The sequence below is a fragment of the Saimiri boliviensis genome, chromosome 1, assembly GCF_048565385.1.
Source record: "Saimiri boliviensis isolate mSaiBol1 chromosome 1, mSaiBol1.pri, whole genome shotgun sequence".
In the NCBI taxonomy this organism is placed as follows: Eukaryota; Metazoa; Chordata; class Mammalia; order Primates; family Cebidae; genus Saimiri; species Saimiri boliviensis.
The window spans coordinates 105,518,643-105,535,320 of record NC_133449.1 but is presented as its reverse complement, the minus strand read 5'-3'; the positions used below and the strand labels follow the sequence as shown (position 1 = coordinate 105,535,320).

At 44.3% G+C, this 16,678-nt stretch overlaps 1 protein-coding gene across 5 annotated transcripts in view; it reads right to left on the bottom strand.

Annotated features, from left to right (window-relative positions):
* Positions 1-716: 716 nt before the first annotated feature.
* Positions 717-16,678, bottom strand: part of CMTM4 (CKLF like MARVEL transmembrane domain containing 4) — a 77,081-nt gene continuing 61,119 nt past the window's right edge. For 2 of the 5 annotated variants that reach the window (XM_074401988.1, XM_074401993.1), the window contains exons 3-5: positions 8,965-9,063; positions 7,917-8,077; positions 3,318-3,518 (exon numbers count right to left, since the gene is read on the bottom strand). In XM_074401988.1, coding sequence (XP_074258089.1) covers positions 3,461-3,518; positions 7,917-8,077; positions 8,965-9,063 — 318 coding nt within the window. In that variant the 3' untranslated portion in view covers positions 3,318-3,460. Of the gene's footprint in view, positions 3,289-3,317; positions 8,078-8,964; positions 9,064-16,678 lie in introns of those variants that run through there. The other 3 variants (XM_003936266.4, XM_074401998.1, XM_074402005.1) reach the window with 2 other exon arrangements.

The following is a 16,678-nucleotide window of genomic DNA, read 5'->3' as shown; positions in this document are numbered from 1 at the left end:
TGGGTTGAGGGTGGGAGGGGACGGTTTCAGGACGAAACTTCATCTCAGATCATTAGGCATTAGATTCTCATAAGGAGCACACAACCTAGATTCATGGCATGCAGTTTATAATAGGATTTGAGTTCCTCCGAGAACCTAATGGCACTGCTGATCAGACAGGAGGCAGAGCTCAGGCAGTAATGCTGTGCGGTGTGGCTCCTAACAGGCCCCATGGTACCAGTCCACTGCCCAGGGGTTTGGGACCCCTGCTCTAGTTCTCAACACTATCCTGTTTTACAAACAAGAAACTGAGACAAAGCTTGAGTAACTGGCCCAGGGCTCTCTCACACATCAGGATAGTGTCTCACGGCAGCCTCAGGCAGCCAGAACCCAGGCTCTCCTGGTTTGGAAGCTGGTTGCATAACAGCCCAGAGAGTGGCAGCCCTGGAGGACTCCCAGTCCGCATTCTTGTCCAGGCTGAGGGGAAAAGACAAGACTTTCTGGCCAAACTTTCACACACCACATGTACTGAAAATGTGTATGGAAGCTGGGTGTGCAGGAATGGAGAGGCCCCTGGTGGAATATATGTTCCACCCTGTCAGCCCTGGCAAAGCTGGTGTCGGAGAGCCTTGTTCCACCCTGAGGATCATGGCTCTGTTCAACCTGTTTCAGGAACTGGATCTGTTGCCTTTAAGGGGCAGAGGAGGCCAGTCAGAGCGAAGAAAGAGACAACGACATCCTTACACGTCCATTTATTAAACAAGAGTTCCTTCATGACAATTTAATACAATAGTTATTAACGATTAGTGTTGAGAAAATTATTTCCTTCTACATACAAAAATACAGATTTGAACACTATGAAAACGATCAAGACGAGTACCATGAAAAATTGGTCCTTCAAAAGAAAGGAGGGAAATTGAGGGCAATGTGAGGCTTTGTCTGCTGTCGGGACAAATCAATAGCAGCAAAGCTTTGGGGTCCCAACCCACTCCAGACATACAGACTTTAACCCAAGAGCCCGTGAGCTGGGGGTACCCACCCGGGGCTTCCGCGTCAGCTGGAAAACCAAACACGTAAACCAAAGTTTGCTCAATGGGCGTCACCTCGGAAAGCCCACAGTTGTGTCTTGAAACAGCCAAAATGAAAGAGACTTAACAAGTAAAATGCGATTGTTAACACTGTCCCCCAAAAGTGCCACCAGGTGAAGTACCACGGACAAATCATTAGAAAGTTACTACTTAGCTGTCTGACTTGACATCCTTTGTTATCAAATAATTACATATTCTGACCCTTCAGAAAGACACTTCAAAAGCTACGATTTTATGTTTCAATTCATCTGTACCTTCATTTGCAATGCCTCAGCTAGTTTACTCAAGGGTTTTGGGAACCAGACATAACTCACATCCTGCAGGAAGGAAAGTCAAAAGGGCCGCTAAAGAGTATGTGTCTGTGTCTTAGTGTCATCCAGCTCCTCACAGCAAACAGCCTGTTCTTTTCAGGCCTGGAACCCGGCAAGGTCCACCAAGTCTAGCCAGAGCATCCACAACGAACCAATCTGACATCAGAGTGGAAGGTGAGAGCCCGGGAGCCGGCTGGGGCCCTGGAAAGCTTCCCACTCCATGGGGGCAGGAAGGTGGTGCCTCGCAGGATACCCACGCTGATCCTGGAAGGGGCCTGGGCCAGAGAATATGCTTGGGCTCAGTTAACCAGCTCAAACCACAGGGGAAGGAGCTGGTCACCAGCTTCTCAGCATTTTATACCCAAAGACGAGGAGGTCAGGGCTCCAATGCCACTCTTTCATTTGTAAAATATGGAACCACTTTCTTTGCACTGTTTGAGGGGAGCAGTGGCTCCAGACTGAGCAAGTGGTTAAAAAATGCCAAATGTAATTATACTGACTTATAATTATTTCACAGAAATATACTCTTACTCTCAAACTATTTAAATAAGCAGGAACAAGATGTGGGAGAAGCAGCAGCAGAGAGGAAAGAGGAATAGCCAGGGAATTTTTGTTTTTTTCTTCTTTAAAATACATACAAAGTGTAAAGAGAAAATGGCCAAAACCTCAAAACTACCATTGTTGAAAACAATATTAAAAGGACACAATCTAAAATCATGCTACAAAAATAGTGTTATCTGGTTTAACTAAATGTACATCTTCTTCCAATTCCATGATTGACAAGAGTGCTTATGCGACGCATGGAAGGCACCAGAGGTGAAGTGATTATTTGCCTTAAAATATACAAAGACAGAATTGCCTACTTTGCAAAAAAAAAAAAAAATAGTCATACTTGTAAATAAATAGTTTAGTGTTTCTGCCATGGGTTCCTGAACCTCTACAAATTTCAACATATACAAATAGTTTCAATTCTTAGCATTCTCTTAGAGGGAACCACGTCAAACAAAATCAATTAGGAAAAGCACTGATTTTATCCAAGGAGGTCAATTTGAGGCAAGATTCAAAAACTTATTTTTAAATGGGTTACAGAGTGAAAGAACTGAGAGCAGGTGGCCCCCTCTGGGTCTAGGCCAGCCTACGAGTCCATCCCAGGCATCCTGCCCTTGCCTCCACCAGCCCTCAGGCCAGCCAGATCTCCCTTCAAACCCTGAGTATTTGCCTTCCTCACTTCTGCAAAGAGGGGAACAGAGTCTTGAAACTTGCAGAATTGATTCTGGAAAAAGCAGGCAAGCAAAGCAGGGCCTGTGGCAGGAAGCAGCGTGAGTCAGGCCTCCCCTTGGTGCAGGAGGCACTAGGCCTCCCTCATCTCCTCACCATCCCTTCGCTTTCCTGACAAAAATGGGGTACTTCCCACTGGGTGTCAGCACTATCATCCTAAGGCAACTCAGGCGTGACAGTTTTAGACTATGACCAAATCTCACACAAACCATTATCAGAATCTTGTTTCACACCATCTCTCTTTTCAGGCACAGTTATTTAAAGAAACTCTGGCCTGGCCCTAAATCCCATCAGCAAAGCTGACTAAGGTGGTCTGAAATATGTTCTTACTCCTAAACTCGAACTTTAAAGTTCTGATAACTCCCAGGGGTCCAAGCCAAAGGCTCCCTGGCCTTTTTGAATTACGCATCCCAAAGAAAACACGCCACTCAAGGGTGTCTAGATAGCAAGTCACCTAAATTAAAGCCTCAGCATAAAAAAAAACAAAGACAACAAACTTACCCTATGAAACAGATACACCATTCAAGGACGACCCATCATCTAAACTTTTCTAGGCAAGTTGCCAATGATTCAAACTCAGCAGGCTTGTGGGTGATTTTTTCCTTACTGTTATGTTTGTGGAGTAGGAAAAACTAGAAAGGAAAAAAAAAATCCCAAAGGTTGAAAAACTGTATCCAAATGGAAAAAGAATATATTCCAGACAAAAGAAGGAAAAATATAATAGAACCCACTCCTCCGCTTCAAGCTGAAGAGTGTACAAATGCTACTTACTTGCAGGAAGAAGAGATAAACAGAACATTCACTTTAAGAAGAAAATTCTTCTAGACCTAGCAGATACTGAAGGTATTTTCTCTCACAGTTTCTAAATAAAAGAAACATAAAAAGGTCAAATATTTTAAATTACTTTCTCAACCAGACAGTTCTTGTGATTTGAATGATATCTGCTGAGAATTGAAGAAACAAAAGATTCTATAAAACTCCAGGGAAGTTTACAAAGCTGAAGGCTGAGGTTGTCAGGCCTGCGTCCTGCCTGAGAGGGCAGCCAAGCCAACTCTGGACCCCACACGTTCCTGAGCCAGATGCCAGGAGCTCACCCACAGCATGGGGAAGACATGTCCCCACCATCCCACTCTTGCCCTCAAGCTGACTATGGAACATGAGACAGCTTTTCAAAGACAAGAGGACAGGAAGGCAGTTAAGCAAGTACATGTTTCCAAGACAGCCCGAGCTATCTAGTGCTAATGGCAGACAGCAGGGGTATTCCAGGCCAATGCTTCCTCCCTCCTCTCATATCCCAGACCTGGCCATGTGTGTACCTCACCAGCCAACTAAGCTGTTGGACCTGGGCATGGGTGCTGATAAAGTAAGACAGACCTGGAAAAAACCCTGGATTCTGCAGCTTCACTAGGAACTAACAAGGCACCTAGAAACCTCACAAGCTAATGGCAGTCTCTGGAGCAGGAAGCAACTTGTTACTCTGCTCAAGAGAATCCATCAGCAGCTCTTGGCCTAGAAACTTTTTTCCCCTTCCTGATACCTGTTTAACGTCATTATTTCTCTATAAACAAGATCTGGAAAAGATGACAGTCAGGCAGTGGCACAATGACTTCATGACTGCTTTGTTTTGAACACAGATGAGACAATAGGAACCCTTCAATCCTCACTGCCTTGCAGAATTACTAAATTGGTCACGTGTCTCTACAATCTATTCATCTCCTAGGTGCTAAGACCAATCCACAGAAACTCTGGCACAGAAAGGGATTAGACCTTGGTTCCCCTCTTAGAGCACATGGATAGGTGAGGGATTTCTCATGGGAATCTTCAAGAAAAGGTAAGCCTGGGCCACACACAGGACATGACACACACAAGGGTTGCTCAGGACTCATTCACTGCAAGCAAGAATTCACATACAAGGGTGCTTGGTCTCCTCAGGCTTAAGCCATGGCTAACTCACTAGGACAGCTTCCAAGAGCCACAGATCAAACGGCAAACTTGAAGAGAGCAAGAAGGTTTTCAACCGAGTCACAAAGCTCTTCCAGAAGCACCCAACATAGGGTGGAGGTCAGACACTTTCCATGGTTGCCTGAAGGCATGAGCCTTCCAGCCAGGGGACAGTGACGGGGCCGAAGGGCTGGGGGTGCCGCCGGCTTTAGGGCCAAGCCCTCAGAGCTGGGCTGGCCCTGCCCATGCTGGCTTCAGCTCATGTTGCCAAGGAAGATATGTATCAGGGCTGTGCAAGCCGCCACACTGCTTTTTCACCTCCCTTGGATGGCTGTTTACTTCAAATCAAACTTCTCTGATGAGATTTTAATCTGTTCTTCCCAGCTTTATGTGCGGTCAACAAGTATCTTCAGCCTTAATCCCTCTTTAAGGCTCCAAACGTATTTTCCTCCCATTCCCTCAGCAGTGTGAAGGAAAGATATCAAAGAAAATCAGAGGGAAAAAATACCAACTCCACCCAGTCAGTGCCAAAATAAACTTTCTCTGAGAATGTCAGTGTTTGTATCCATCTAAAACCACCAGAGGTTCCACCAAATGCTTGGGGGTTTCAGCTATACAGTCTCCAGGAACAAATCCAAATGCACACAGCAACTGCAGTTTCTTCAAGTTTTGCTTGAAATGTGAAAACAAATATCATCCCACCAGAACACGGAGAAAAAACTAAGGTCACTTAGCCTTCAAATGCCCAAACCGAACTGATATTGGTCCATACTGAAACTATCAAATGTAAAAACACTTCCTTCAATTTGCCAAGAGGTCATTTTAAGGCCCCCAGATATAGACTGTCTTCTGTTTGCATACAGAGGCAACATAAGAAAAATACAGGCATCTTCCCATTCACCGAAGACAACCCTATTCCCTCCAGAGCTCTCATCACTTCGTGGTCTATACATGATGAGATGTGTGACCACACATTCCATCAACTAGAAAGTGTCCATGGTGCCACTTCCAGTTCCTAATTAAATACAAGGAGAACATTTACAAAACCAAGGGGGAGCCTCATGGCACAAAGGATATTACATATTACAGGGACATAAATAATTCTGAAGAATCTACCACCAAGATGCAAATTAAGTCCTAAGTCACTCTGTGGCATGTCATCCTTTTTGGTCATTCCTCTGCATTTAGTTTCAATGACTTCAGAACTGTTTCTTGCAGCTGACAACACATCCTCAGGAGGCTGACCACCTGTCCCTGCTTTCACCAGATGATCAAGTGGTCTTACTAAAGAGACTTGGGAAAACTTGGTCAATAAGCCCACCTGAATGGTACCTTTGTTTTCAATCTCACTTCAAAGGCGGCCTTTTCCGGAGGCCAAGTAACATGATTCCCAGCAAGAGATTTCTGATAAAGCTCAGGGTGGTCCTTCCAAGTGGGCCCCATTTAATGCAAGGCTGAGTCTGTGGCCCTATTTTAAAAGGAACTCTCAAAGGGAGATAAGCCCAATTTTGACTTTGCAAACACACTCAACAGACCCACCAGACAGCACACCCAGGCTGTGGGACCAGAAGGGCGGTGAGTTGCCAACAGGGTAGCAAGGTCAGCCCGAGGCAGACATCGTGCTCAGTCACATAGCCTGGGCCCACTGCTCTGAACTCAAATCGTACTGAAGGTGTTGGAGCAGGGAACTAACCCAATCTCTGACCCCAAGCCAAGCAGTGTTGCCTGATCAATACTGTGAGATCAGACGCCATCCTTTTCTAGGGAATGGGATGCCACATGTGCATAAGGGGATGCTTTCTCACACAGAACCCCCCCATCGCCCCTCGGAGTTATTTTTTACACAGTACACTGCTAAAGCTGTCAACATTTGTCAGCGCTTGGTCTTGGGGATTTCTCCATGTCACTGCAAAATCTTCCTGCCAGTGTTTTCTTATGGTGAGGGCTAAACACAAAATGTTAGAGCTAGAGTGAGGTTTGTAAACATTAACAACAGTTCAAAGAGTGAAAACCTGACAAACTAAAACAATTTTTCCATAAAAGATACAAGTAATCTCTAATTTAAAAAAAAAAAAAAAAAAAAAACTACAGCATCATGGGGACTTACTGAACTCATCCACCTCTCACAATAATCTTCACTTTATCAAGAATCAATCAGAAACCTTAAGTAGCTAGGATTTTCCCCACAACAACTAAGAATGATGTCTGTAGTTATGACACTGAGGTGCCCAAAGTAACAATTAGTGCCTTCTGAAACATGGGTGGAAGGGTGTGTTCTGATGCAAATTCAAGTATTTTCAAATCCTAGACAAATCTCAGAATCACTTTAGAACTCTTTGCAGGTATTTGGAAAATTAGTACACATCCCTAAAATAGAGGGTGTGTGTGTGTGTGTGTGTGTGTGTGTGTGAGAGAGAGAGAGAGAGAGAGAGTCTGTGTGCGTGCGCGCATGCTGTTTTTTAACACAAACATATACCTCCCACCTGCAGTCCATGAAGCCAGCAAATGGGCAAGTGCTTTGGCTGGTGGAATAGGCTTATTTTGTTCATGGCTTTTACCAGAGCAGGTAAAACTACTAAAAATCTGCATTTCAGCCTCAAAGTATTTAGGGTAGGAAGGAAACTGGAAAACAAGATGGTCCCCAAATTCCTGAAGAATCTGGGGTTTGGGAAAGTGATTCATTTGAGGAAGAATCAAGTGATTTCTCAGCAAAGTAGGAAACAAAAGGTCACCCTCCAATGAGTCAGAGGTCCCTGGAAACCATCCTAACAGGACATCAGCTTTCCCCAGTCCTGTGGCTTTTGGGTTGGTGCTGGCTGCCTGGGGGCCCCAGCACGGAAGACTAGGAGTGGGGTGGATCCTGGCAGCCAGATTCAACACTGACTTGGAGCAGGTGATGCCTAAGGCTGCCTGAGAACAGCTGCTGACTGACCGTTCCAATGCTGTCCCTTCATTCCTTCATATTTCCCCCCTTAGCAGCCCCATTTAATCCAAAGTCTTGTTACAAATACATGACAGGGTGGCTCAGAGTCAAAGGGAAGCCTGTGCTCTGGGGCAGGTAAGACCTCAAGTGGACCTGGGCAGTGACACCGGCTGCTCCCACAGCCCCAAACACCAGGGAATGTGGCCTCCCGACTCCACTGCGGAACTGTCCACTGGGCCATTTCCCACTCGGGAAACCCTTTCCCAAAATGAACTTTTAACAAAGAGGACAAAATTCAACTGAATCACGTGGAAATCTGACATGATGAGGGAAAGAAAAGTTGACTGAGAGACAGGCACAAGGACGGGAGGGAGGAGGGTCCAGGCAAGTCCTCACGTGTCCAGGCGCTGGATCTCGGGGCGACTGTCCACATCCCTGGACTCCGTGCGGGCTCGGATGTAGTCATTGGTGCTCTGCTGGCGGACACTGACTCTCCATTTCTGCACTGCCAGGAATGTGTTCACTCCATATGCCGCAGTCGCCAAGAAGCCAAATATCTAAAACACACCAGCATGGTTAGTCCTCAGGCACGTGGCCTAGCCCCTCAAGGCCTCTGCTCTGCCAATTGACCATTACAACCTTGTGCCTCCATTCCTTGATCTTTTCCCCCTCTCAGAAGCCCCACTCAGAAGTCTTATTTCAAATACATATGACAGGGTGGCTCAGACTCAAAGGGAAGCCTGTGTCCCCACCCCATACCTGCCTCTCACCTGGGCAGCTCCAAGTGAGCAGCTCACTCCAGAGTGAGAAGCACAGGGTTTAAATTATTCAGTAAGACTTGAGACATCTCCTGGGTGGCACCTGGGAGAGTAGCTAGTTTAATCGTTTATAAACCTTTTAATCCCCCCATTACAAAAATGATACCTGTTCCTTGTAAACTGAGAACAATGCAGAAATGTAAGACATAAGAGAGGGAAAGTCCTACCTCTCTGGTCCCCACCACCATGGCATTTCCACCTTAAAATGTCATGTGACTGCTGAACAGTGTCATGACTGCATTCAAGAACCCTCCCTTCCCCAGGCAGGTAAGGCTCTTCAACAACATCACTGACAGACATCAAGGACTGTGTTGGAAACTAACTAAAGCAGGGGATCTTGAACTTGAGTGACCATGTGAATCATCCAGAGGGCTCATTCAAATACATTTCTAACTCAGTAGCTCTGGAGTGGAGCCTAAGGACATCTAACAGATGCCAAAGATGCTGTTCTGGGGCCAATACTTTAAGAACCACAACACTGAAGGGATTGGGACCCCCGCTGGCCCAATATCATCTTTAGCAATGGAAAAGCCACAGGAGGATGAGCAGGACACACGCCAGGGACAGGCGGGCAGGTCATAGGAGGTCCCCAGATCAGCCTGCTTGAACCATTTGAGTTTGCTTACCACGGCAGATATTTCGGCTCCAGTTCTATGGTTTAAAGCAGCCAGTACAATTGAAGCAATAAAGAAAAAGAAAGTGCTGAGTCCAGTGTTGACCAAATCCTAAGGCAGAGACAAAATAAAACTACGTGAAAAGAACCATTCCATCTTTGCTCTAAAAGCAACTGAAGAACTTTCAAAATAAGACCCACAATACCCAACCTCCCTGATGGCTCCATATTTCAGTCTCAGTGTCACAGGGTGACTGGTCACACAAAGGAAGGCAAAGTTAACAGTTTATGACACTACCTGATAAATCACCACAACGAAATCTACATTTCACCAACCCTACTACCCTTTCTGAAGAAATAGTAACCCAAACTGCTAACACTAATTACCACTGAGAAGTCTAGTGCCATCTTTTAAAAACCACACTCAAATCATCTTGCTATGTGGACAAAGCTCCCCAAGGGTCCAAATGTACTAAAACTGGTGAAATCCCACCAGCATTCCCCGCATACATGTGTGACATTCAAAACTGTTTCACACACAGAGAACACACTTAGCCAGACCTCACGCTCTTTCTCAAGCAGACTTTCAAGCCTCCATGTCAGTAAAGCCTGGAGGATTTTCTCCTGAGCTGCTTGCACAGCACACATCCAGCGTTTCACAGATTTAACTCTTGTCTTACTTGTGGAAGGAAACATAGCATGGTGATGAAAGGTCACAGCCTGAGCAGGCTCCAAACCACCCATATGACTTTGACAAGTTACTTTGTTTCTGTACTTTATGTGAGAATAGTGCCCCCTTCCTCCCAAAGCTGTTTAAGGAATTACATAGAACCATACCCATGAACAGCCCAGCATGGTGCCTGGCTTACAGCTAGGGTCGCCTAGACATTTACTGCCACTTCTGTTATTACCACTTCGGCATTAGGCCCCCAGTAGGCTGGGTCATACCACAGTACCTCTAAAACCTCTATAGGAAAAGAAAATTCAGGACAAAGCCCAAACTGCCTGAGTGCCAGGCTAACTACACTATCAACACCTGATGGGTCCTCTGGTGTGGCCTGGCTCCAAGGCTAATTTCCTCTTTTTAAAGATGTAAAGATACCCAGGCATGGTGACTCATACCTGTAATCCCAGCACTTTGAGAGGCCACAGCGGGTGGATCACATGAGGTCAAGCGTTCGAGACCAGCCCGGCCAACATGGTGAAACCCTATCTCTACTAAAAATACAATAATTAGTTGGGCACAGTGGTGCATGCCTGTAATCCCAGCTACTTGGGTAGCTGAAGCATGAGAATCGCTGGAACCCGGGAGGCAGAGGTTGCAGTAAGCTGAGATTGTGCCACTGTACTCCAGCCTGGGCGACAAAGCGAGATTCTGTCTCAATAAAATAAAATAAGATGCAAAGAGACAATGCTGGCATCATCATTGCTGAGCCTTGCAACAGACACCCACCCTATTCCTGGCTCATGGAAAGCTCTGCTCAGATGCATCTGCCAGCAGATACACCGGTTTCAGCTATGATCTGCATAAGCCAGGTCAAATTTTTCACAAATTCAAACCAGGAAGTGTTTAGTTACACTGAGCTCTGGGTAAGATGCTGTAGGGGTAAAAAATATATATATATAAAATATACTTCCCAAGGCAAAGACTATTTAGAAATCAGTGAAAAATATAATACACTGTGAGGTCAAATATCAAATAAAATAGCATCGACATTAACAGTGACAACCTAAAAACAGAGATGTGGCAAAGGGCTAGAAAACAAACAGGCAAAAATTTTAAAGTTGTAGGAGTATCAGCAGTTTTAAATTTGTTTTAGTAATGATCATTAAGAATAGTGAATGGAGAATGAGATGATGAATGTAATCAGTGAATACAGGGGAAAAACATTCAAAAATCTTATTTTAAAAAGATAAAAAATAATCTTCCAACATGATCTGAAACTAAGGGACCAGATTAAACCAGGGGAAAAATGCCAGCAACTACTAATAAGAGCATGGCACATCTGCCTCCTCAAATTCCAATGAACTGAATTTAAATGCTGAAGCACTTGCTTAAAAGATGAATCTAATTGAGCATCCAGGGCTGTGCTGTCCAATAGGGCAAACAGTAGCCATGTGTGACTTAAGTTAAACTAATTTATATAAGATAAAAAATTCAGCTCTTCAATCACACTAGCCACAATTCACGTACTCAGTAGCCATGTGTGACAAGTTGCCACCTCAAGGGCAGAGCAGATCAGAAAACATTTCAATTGCCAGAGAAGCTGCTATGGCACCACATTGCCCTGAAACCAATAACTAGGTCACAAAGAAGATGGGGAAAGAAGGACCTGCAAAACACTACCACGGGGCTGCATGCAGCCAACTCCAACTACAGGACCCTCTAGAGGATAAATGACCCAGTTTTTTCTAACAAGTTGAATAAAAAGAAAAGGGTGGGGGAGCAGGCACGGTGGCTCATGCCTGTAATCCCAGCACTTTGGGAGGCCAAGGCAGTTGGATCACCTGAGGTCAGGAGATCAAGACCAGCCTGGCAAACATGGTGAAACCCTATCTCTACTAAAAATATAAAAATTAGCTTAGGCCAGGAGCAGTGGCTCACTCCTATAATCCCAGCACTTTGGGAGGCTGAGGTGGGTGGATTGCCTGAGCTCAGGAGTTCGAGACCACCCTAGGCAACATGAAGAAACCCTAGCTCTACTAAAACACAAAAAATTAGCCAGGCAGCATGCACATGTAGTCCCAAGAGAATCACTAGAGGCCAGGAGACGGAGGTTACAGTGAGCTGAGATCATGCCACTGCACTCCAGCCTGTGTGACAGAGTGAGACTCCATCTCAAAAAAAATAAAAATAAAAAGTTAGCTGGGCATGGTAGCATGCACCTATAGTCCCAGCTACTCAGGAGGCTGAGGCAGGAGAACTGTTTGAGCCTGGGAGGTGGAGGTTGCAGTGAACCCAGATTGCACCACTGCACTCCAGCCTGAGCAACAGAGGGAGACTCTGTCTCCCAAAAAAAAAAAAAAAAAAGGGGGAGGGAGGAGGTAAAGGAGCTATTTGTGGGGTGTGGGGGTGGGTCCTGCAGACCCTGACTCAGCAACAGATGATAAATTTATTCACACACAGAATACAGTGAATGAGCGGGCTAGGTGTCTGTGGCCACTGACAAACTCCTTGGAGAGTGCTATAAAGAGATAGAAGCCACTGGCCTTCCTCAGTCAATGAGACTTGCATTTATTCAGTAAAGTTTAATTGACAAAGGCTTGAGTCAACACTACTAAAAGCTGAAGATTAAAGGACAGGTTCCAATGCCTAAAGCAAACAAACACGATTAGAGGGTAATCTCCTTGGTCAACCTCCCGATGAGAGGGCTGTCTGGCTCAAAGGTTAGTTTTAAGACTACATGAGTAAACAAATTATACAGATAAACTCCTCTATATACTTTAGCTATTTGTTTTTCTTATTAATTAAATGTAGGGGATTAAATTAAAGGGGATTTAGGCTGCCTTCAGTTGAAACTTCTACTGAAACTATGCAAAATTCTTGGCCTTCCAAGAAAGTTTGCAACTATATTCTAAAACTTTCTCTAATATTTTCCCTTTAATATTTTTGCCACCATCCTGAGTGAATCCCCACAGTACGGGCCTTGCTTGGATCAAGATTTGAACAAAACAAATGAAAACGACATTGTAAGACAAAGTGGAAATCTGAATAGGAACTGGATATTAAATAAAATTAAATATTGCTAATTCTGTTGGGTATGACAATGGAATAGTGCCATTTAAGACATAGCACTGTATTTTAAAAGGAAAGGTAGTGAGGAAACAAAGGACAGTGCTAAGCAACTATTGAAAAAATACTTTTAAAAATGTGCATTCCTACCTAATACCTTAAACCAAAATAAATCAAAGGGAATAAAAATTACATTAAAAAAAGCAAAACCACAAAAGTATATGTGTGTGTTTAAATAACCCTGCTCAAGAAGAACTTTCTAAGCATTGTACCAAATACAGAAACCTTCAAGTACAATCTTGACAAATATTATGACTTAAATAACCATTTGACAAAATGGTCAATATCGGCCGGGCACAGTGGCTCACGCCTATTATCTCAGCACTCCAGGAGACTGAGGTGGGCCGATCACTTGAAGTCAGGAGTTTGAGACCACCCTGGTCAACATGGTGAACCACCGTCTCTACTAAAAAAATACAAAAAATTAGCTGGATGTAGTGGCGGGCACCTGCAGTCCCACCTACTCAGGAGGCTGAGTCAGGAGAATCACTGAATTCTGGAAGACAGAAGTTGCAGTGAGCGGATATTGCATCCCTGCACTCCAAATGCCAGGCGCAGTGGCTCATGTCTATAATCAGAGCACTTTGGGAGGCTGAGGCAGGTAGATCACCTAGGTCAGGAGTTCAAGACCAGGCTGGACAACACGGTGAAAGCCCATCTCTACTAAAATACAAAAATTAGCCAGGCATGATAGTGGGTGCCTGTAATCTCAGCTACTCAGGAGACTGAGACAGAAGAATCACTTGAAGCCGGGAGACAGTGGTTGCAGTAAGCCAAGTTCGCACCACTGCATTCCAGCCTCCATGGCTGAGCAAGACTCCATCTCAAAAAAAAATTAAAAAAACAAAAAACAAAAAAACTGAGTACCTTTAGTTCATAAATAGCTCTTGCATATTGAGAAAAAGTAACAAGGTGAGGAAAGGACATAAATAAGCAATTTGAAAAAGAATCATAAATGGCTAATAAGCAGGAACAAATATTCAAATTTACTTATGGCCAATGAAATGAAAATTAAATTGGCAATCATATACTATTCATCTGTGGGACTAGCAGACTATACACTTAGGGTAAGTATGTGTGTTGGAGCAAGTGAGATGACTGGCAAGCAGGGCTTCAATGACACAACCTCCCGGAAAACCACTGCCAAAAGGTAATCAAGGGTTTTAAAGAGGTTCATGTCATTTACCTATGAATCCCACACCTGGAAATCCATCTTAAATATCATAGTGGGGGCCAGGAGTGGTGGCTCATACCTGTAATCCCAGCACTTTGGGAAGCCAAAGCAGGGGAATTACCTGAGGTCAGGAGTTCCGGACCAGCCTGGCCAACATGGCGAGATTCTGTCTCTACTAAAAAAATACAAAAATTAGCTGGGCATGGTGGCACACGTCTGTGACCCAGCTACTCAGGAGGCTGAGGCAGAGGAATCACTTGAACCCAGGAGGCAAAGGTCACAGTGAACTGAGATTGCACCACTACACTCCAGCCTGGGAGACAGAGCAAGATTCTGTCTCGAAAGAAAAAAAAAGAAAATCATAGTGGGGGCCAGGCTTGGTGGCTCCCGACTATAATCCCAACACTTGGGAGGCTGAGGTGGGTGGACTGTTTGAGCTTAGGAGTTCAAGATCGGCCTGGGCAACATGGCAAAACCCTGCCTCTATAAAAATACAAAAAATTAGCTAGGCAGGGTGGTGTGTACCTGTAGTCCCAGCTACTTGGAAGGCTAAGGTGGGAGGATTGCTTGAGCTCAGGAGGTTGAGGCTGCAATGAGCAGTGACTGCACCACTGCACTCCAGCTTAGGGGACAGAGTGAGACTCTGTCTCCAAAAAATAAATAAATAAATAAATGATGTAAGGCAAAAAAAGTCAAACAAAGTGCTCAATAGAGGAGTTGTTGAATAAAATGGTATTTCCATAACGGAACACTATGCAGTCATTACAAATAATGATGTAGCTGTATATTTAACATGGAAGACACAATAATTTAAATGAAAAAGCATGACTTTAATGCTTATATTTTTCTGCATTCAGCATATCACAACACACATGCATATGCAAGAAACAGTCTAGAGAGAATAGTTTAAAAGAATTTGTAATCAAGTATTTAAGTGGTTACCCTTCAGTGGGTCATTTCACGTATTTTTAAACAGCTTTATTGAGATATAATTCACATACCATAACATACACTCAATTAAAGTATACAATTCAATCACGATGTAATTTTAGAACATTTTTAGCACTCCTAAAAAAGCCTCATACGCATTAGCAGTTATTTCTCATTCCTCCCCCAACCCTAGGCAACCACCAATCTGCTTTCTGTCTCTATGGATTTGCCTATTCTGGACGTGTGTGTGTGTGTGTGTGTGTGTGTGTGTGTGTGTGTGTGATCTGCCAAAAATATTCTGGACATTTCATATAAATAGAATGATATAACATGTCTTTTGTGCCTGGCCTCTTCCATTTAGTATAATGGGTCTAATGTTTATTCATATTGTAGCATGTATCAGTTCTCTGTCCTTTTCTTTTCTTTTCTCTTTTTTGAGACGGAGTTTTGCTCTTGTTGCTCAGGCTGGAGTGCAATGGCACAATATCTGCTCACTGCAACCTCTACCTCCCGGGTTCAAGCGATTCTCCTGCCTCAGCCTCCTGAGTAGCTGGAATTACAGGCATGTGCCACCACGCCCGACTAATTTTGTATTTTTAGTAGTGATGGGGTTTCTCCATGTTAATCAGGTTGGTTTCGAATTCCCTACCTCTGGTGACCTGCCCACCTTGGCCTCCCAAAGTTCTGGGATTACAGGCATGAGCCACCACGCCCAGCCACTCATTCTTTCTTATTACTGAATAATATTCCATTGTATAGATACACCACATGTTATTTATCCTTCATCAGTTGATGGACATTTATTTCTACTTTTTGGTCATTACAGATAACGTAGCTATGAACCTACAAGCTTTTGTGTGGACAATTTTCATTTCTCTTGGGTCATCATATGATTTTTTTTTTTTTTTTTTTTTTTTTTTTGAGACGGAGTTTCGCTCTTGTTACCCAGGCTGGAGTGCAATGGCGTGATCTCGGCTCACCGCAACCTCCGCCTCCTGGGCTCAGGCAATTCTCCTGCCTCAGCCTCCTGAGTAGCTGGGATTACAGGCACGCACCACCACGCCCAGCTAGTTTTTTGTATTTTTAGTAGAGACGGGGTTTCACCATGTTGACCAGGATGGTCTCGATCTCTCGACCTCGTGATCCACCCACCTCGGCCTCCCAAAGTGCTGGGATTACAGGCTTGAGCCACCGCGCCCGGCAATTTTTTTAACATTACCTATATCATCTAGTTTTTGGTTTTTGTTTTTTACAATAAGCACTTACTACTCACACAATTTGAAAGGCTCAATACTGGAATACTGCAAATCTTAGCATCAAGCACCTGAGCTCCTGGGCCATGAAACAAATCAAGGCTGAACTGATCACAGATAAAATATTTGTACACAGGCTCTCCCTGGGGCTGTCACTGCAATCTTGCTTGGCTACCAAACCAATGTGCTGTGTGGCTGGCTCTAGCCTCTGGTCTACACATCAAGGAGAGAAGAAGGTCTGCAAGCACTCAGCCCATCCTGTGCACTCACTTATGCTTGAATGGTCTCAAGATCAAAGGGACAATTATAATGTTGATGACAATAGTAGCTACCATCTATGGAGTCACTGTGCCAATCATATAGCTCCCAGTGAGTTCTAACCTAATTGTGATCCAAAATGCCCACAAGGCAAGACTTGTTATTTTGTTCTACTTTCATAGATGAGGAAACTGGGTCCCAGAAAGAATGAGTGTCCTATAATGAAAAATATTTACTCAAATCCTTGAATTTCTTGAGTGATCCGAGCATCTTTTGTTACTCGTAATGAGTCCCTTTCAATCACACCTGAGTTTACGCT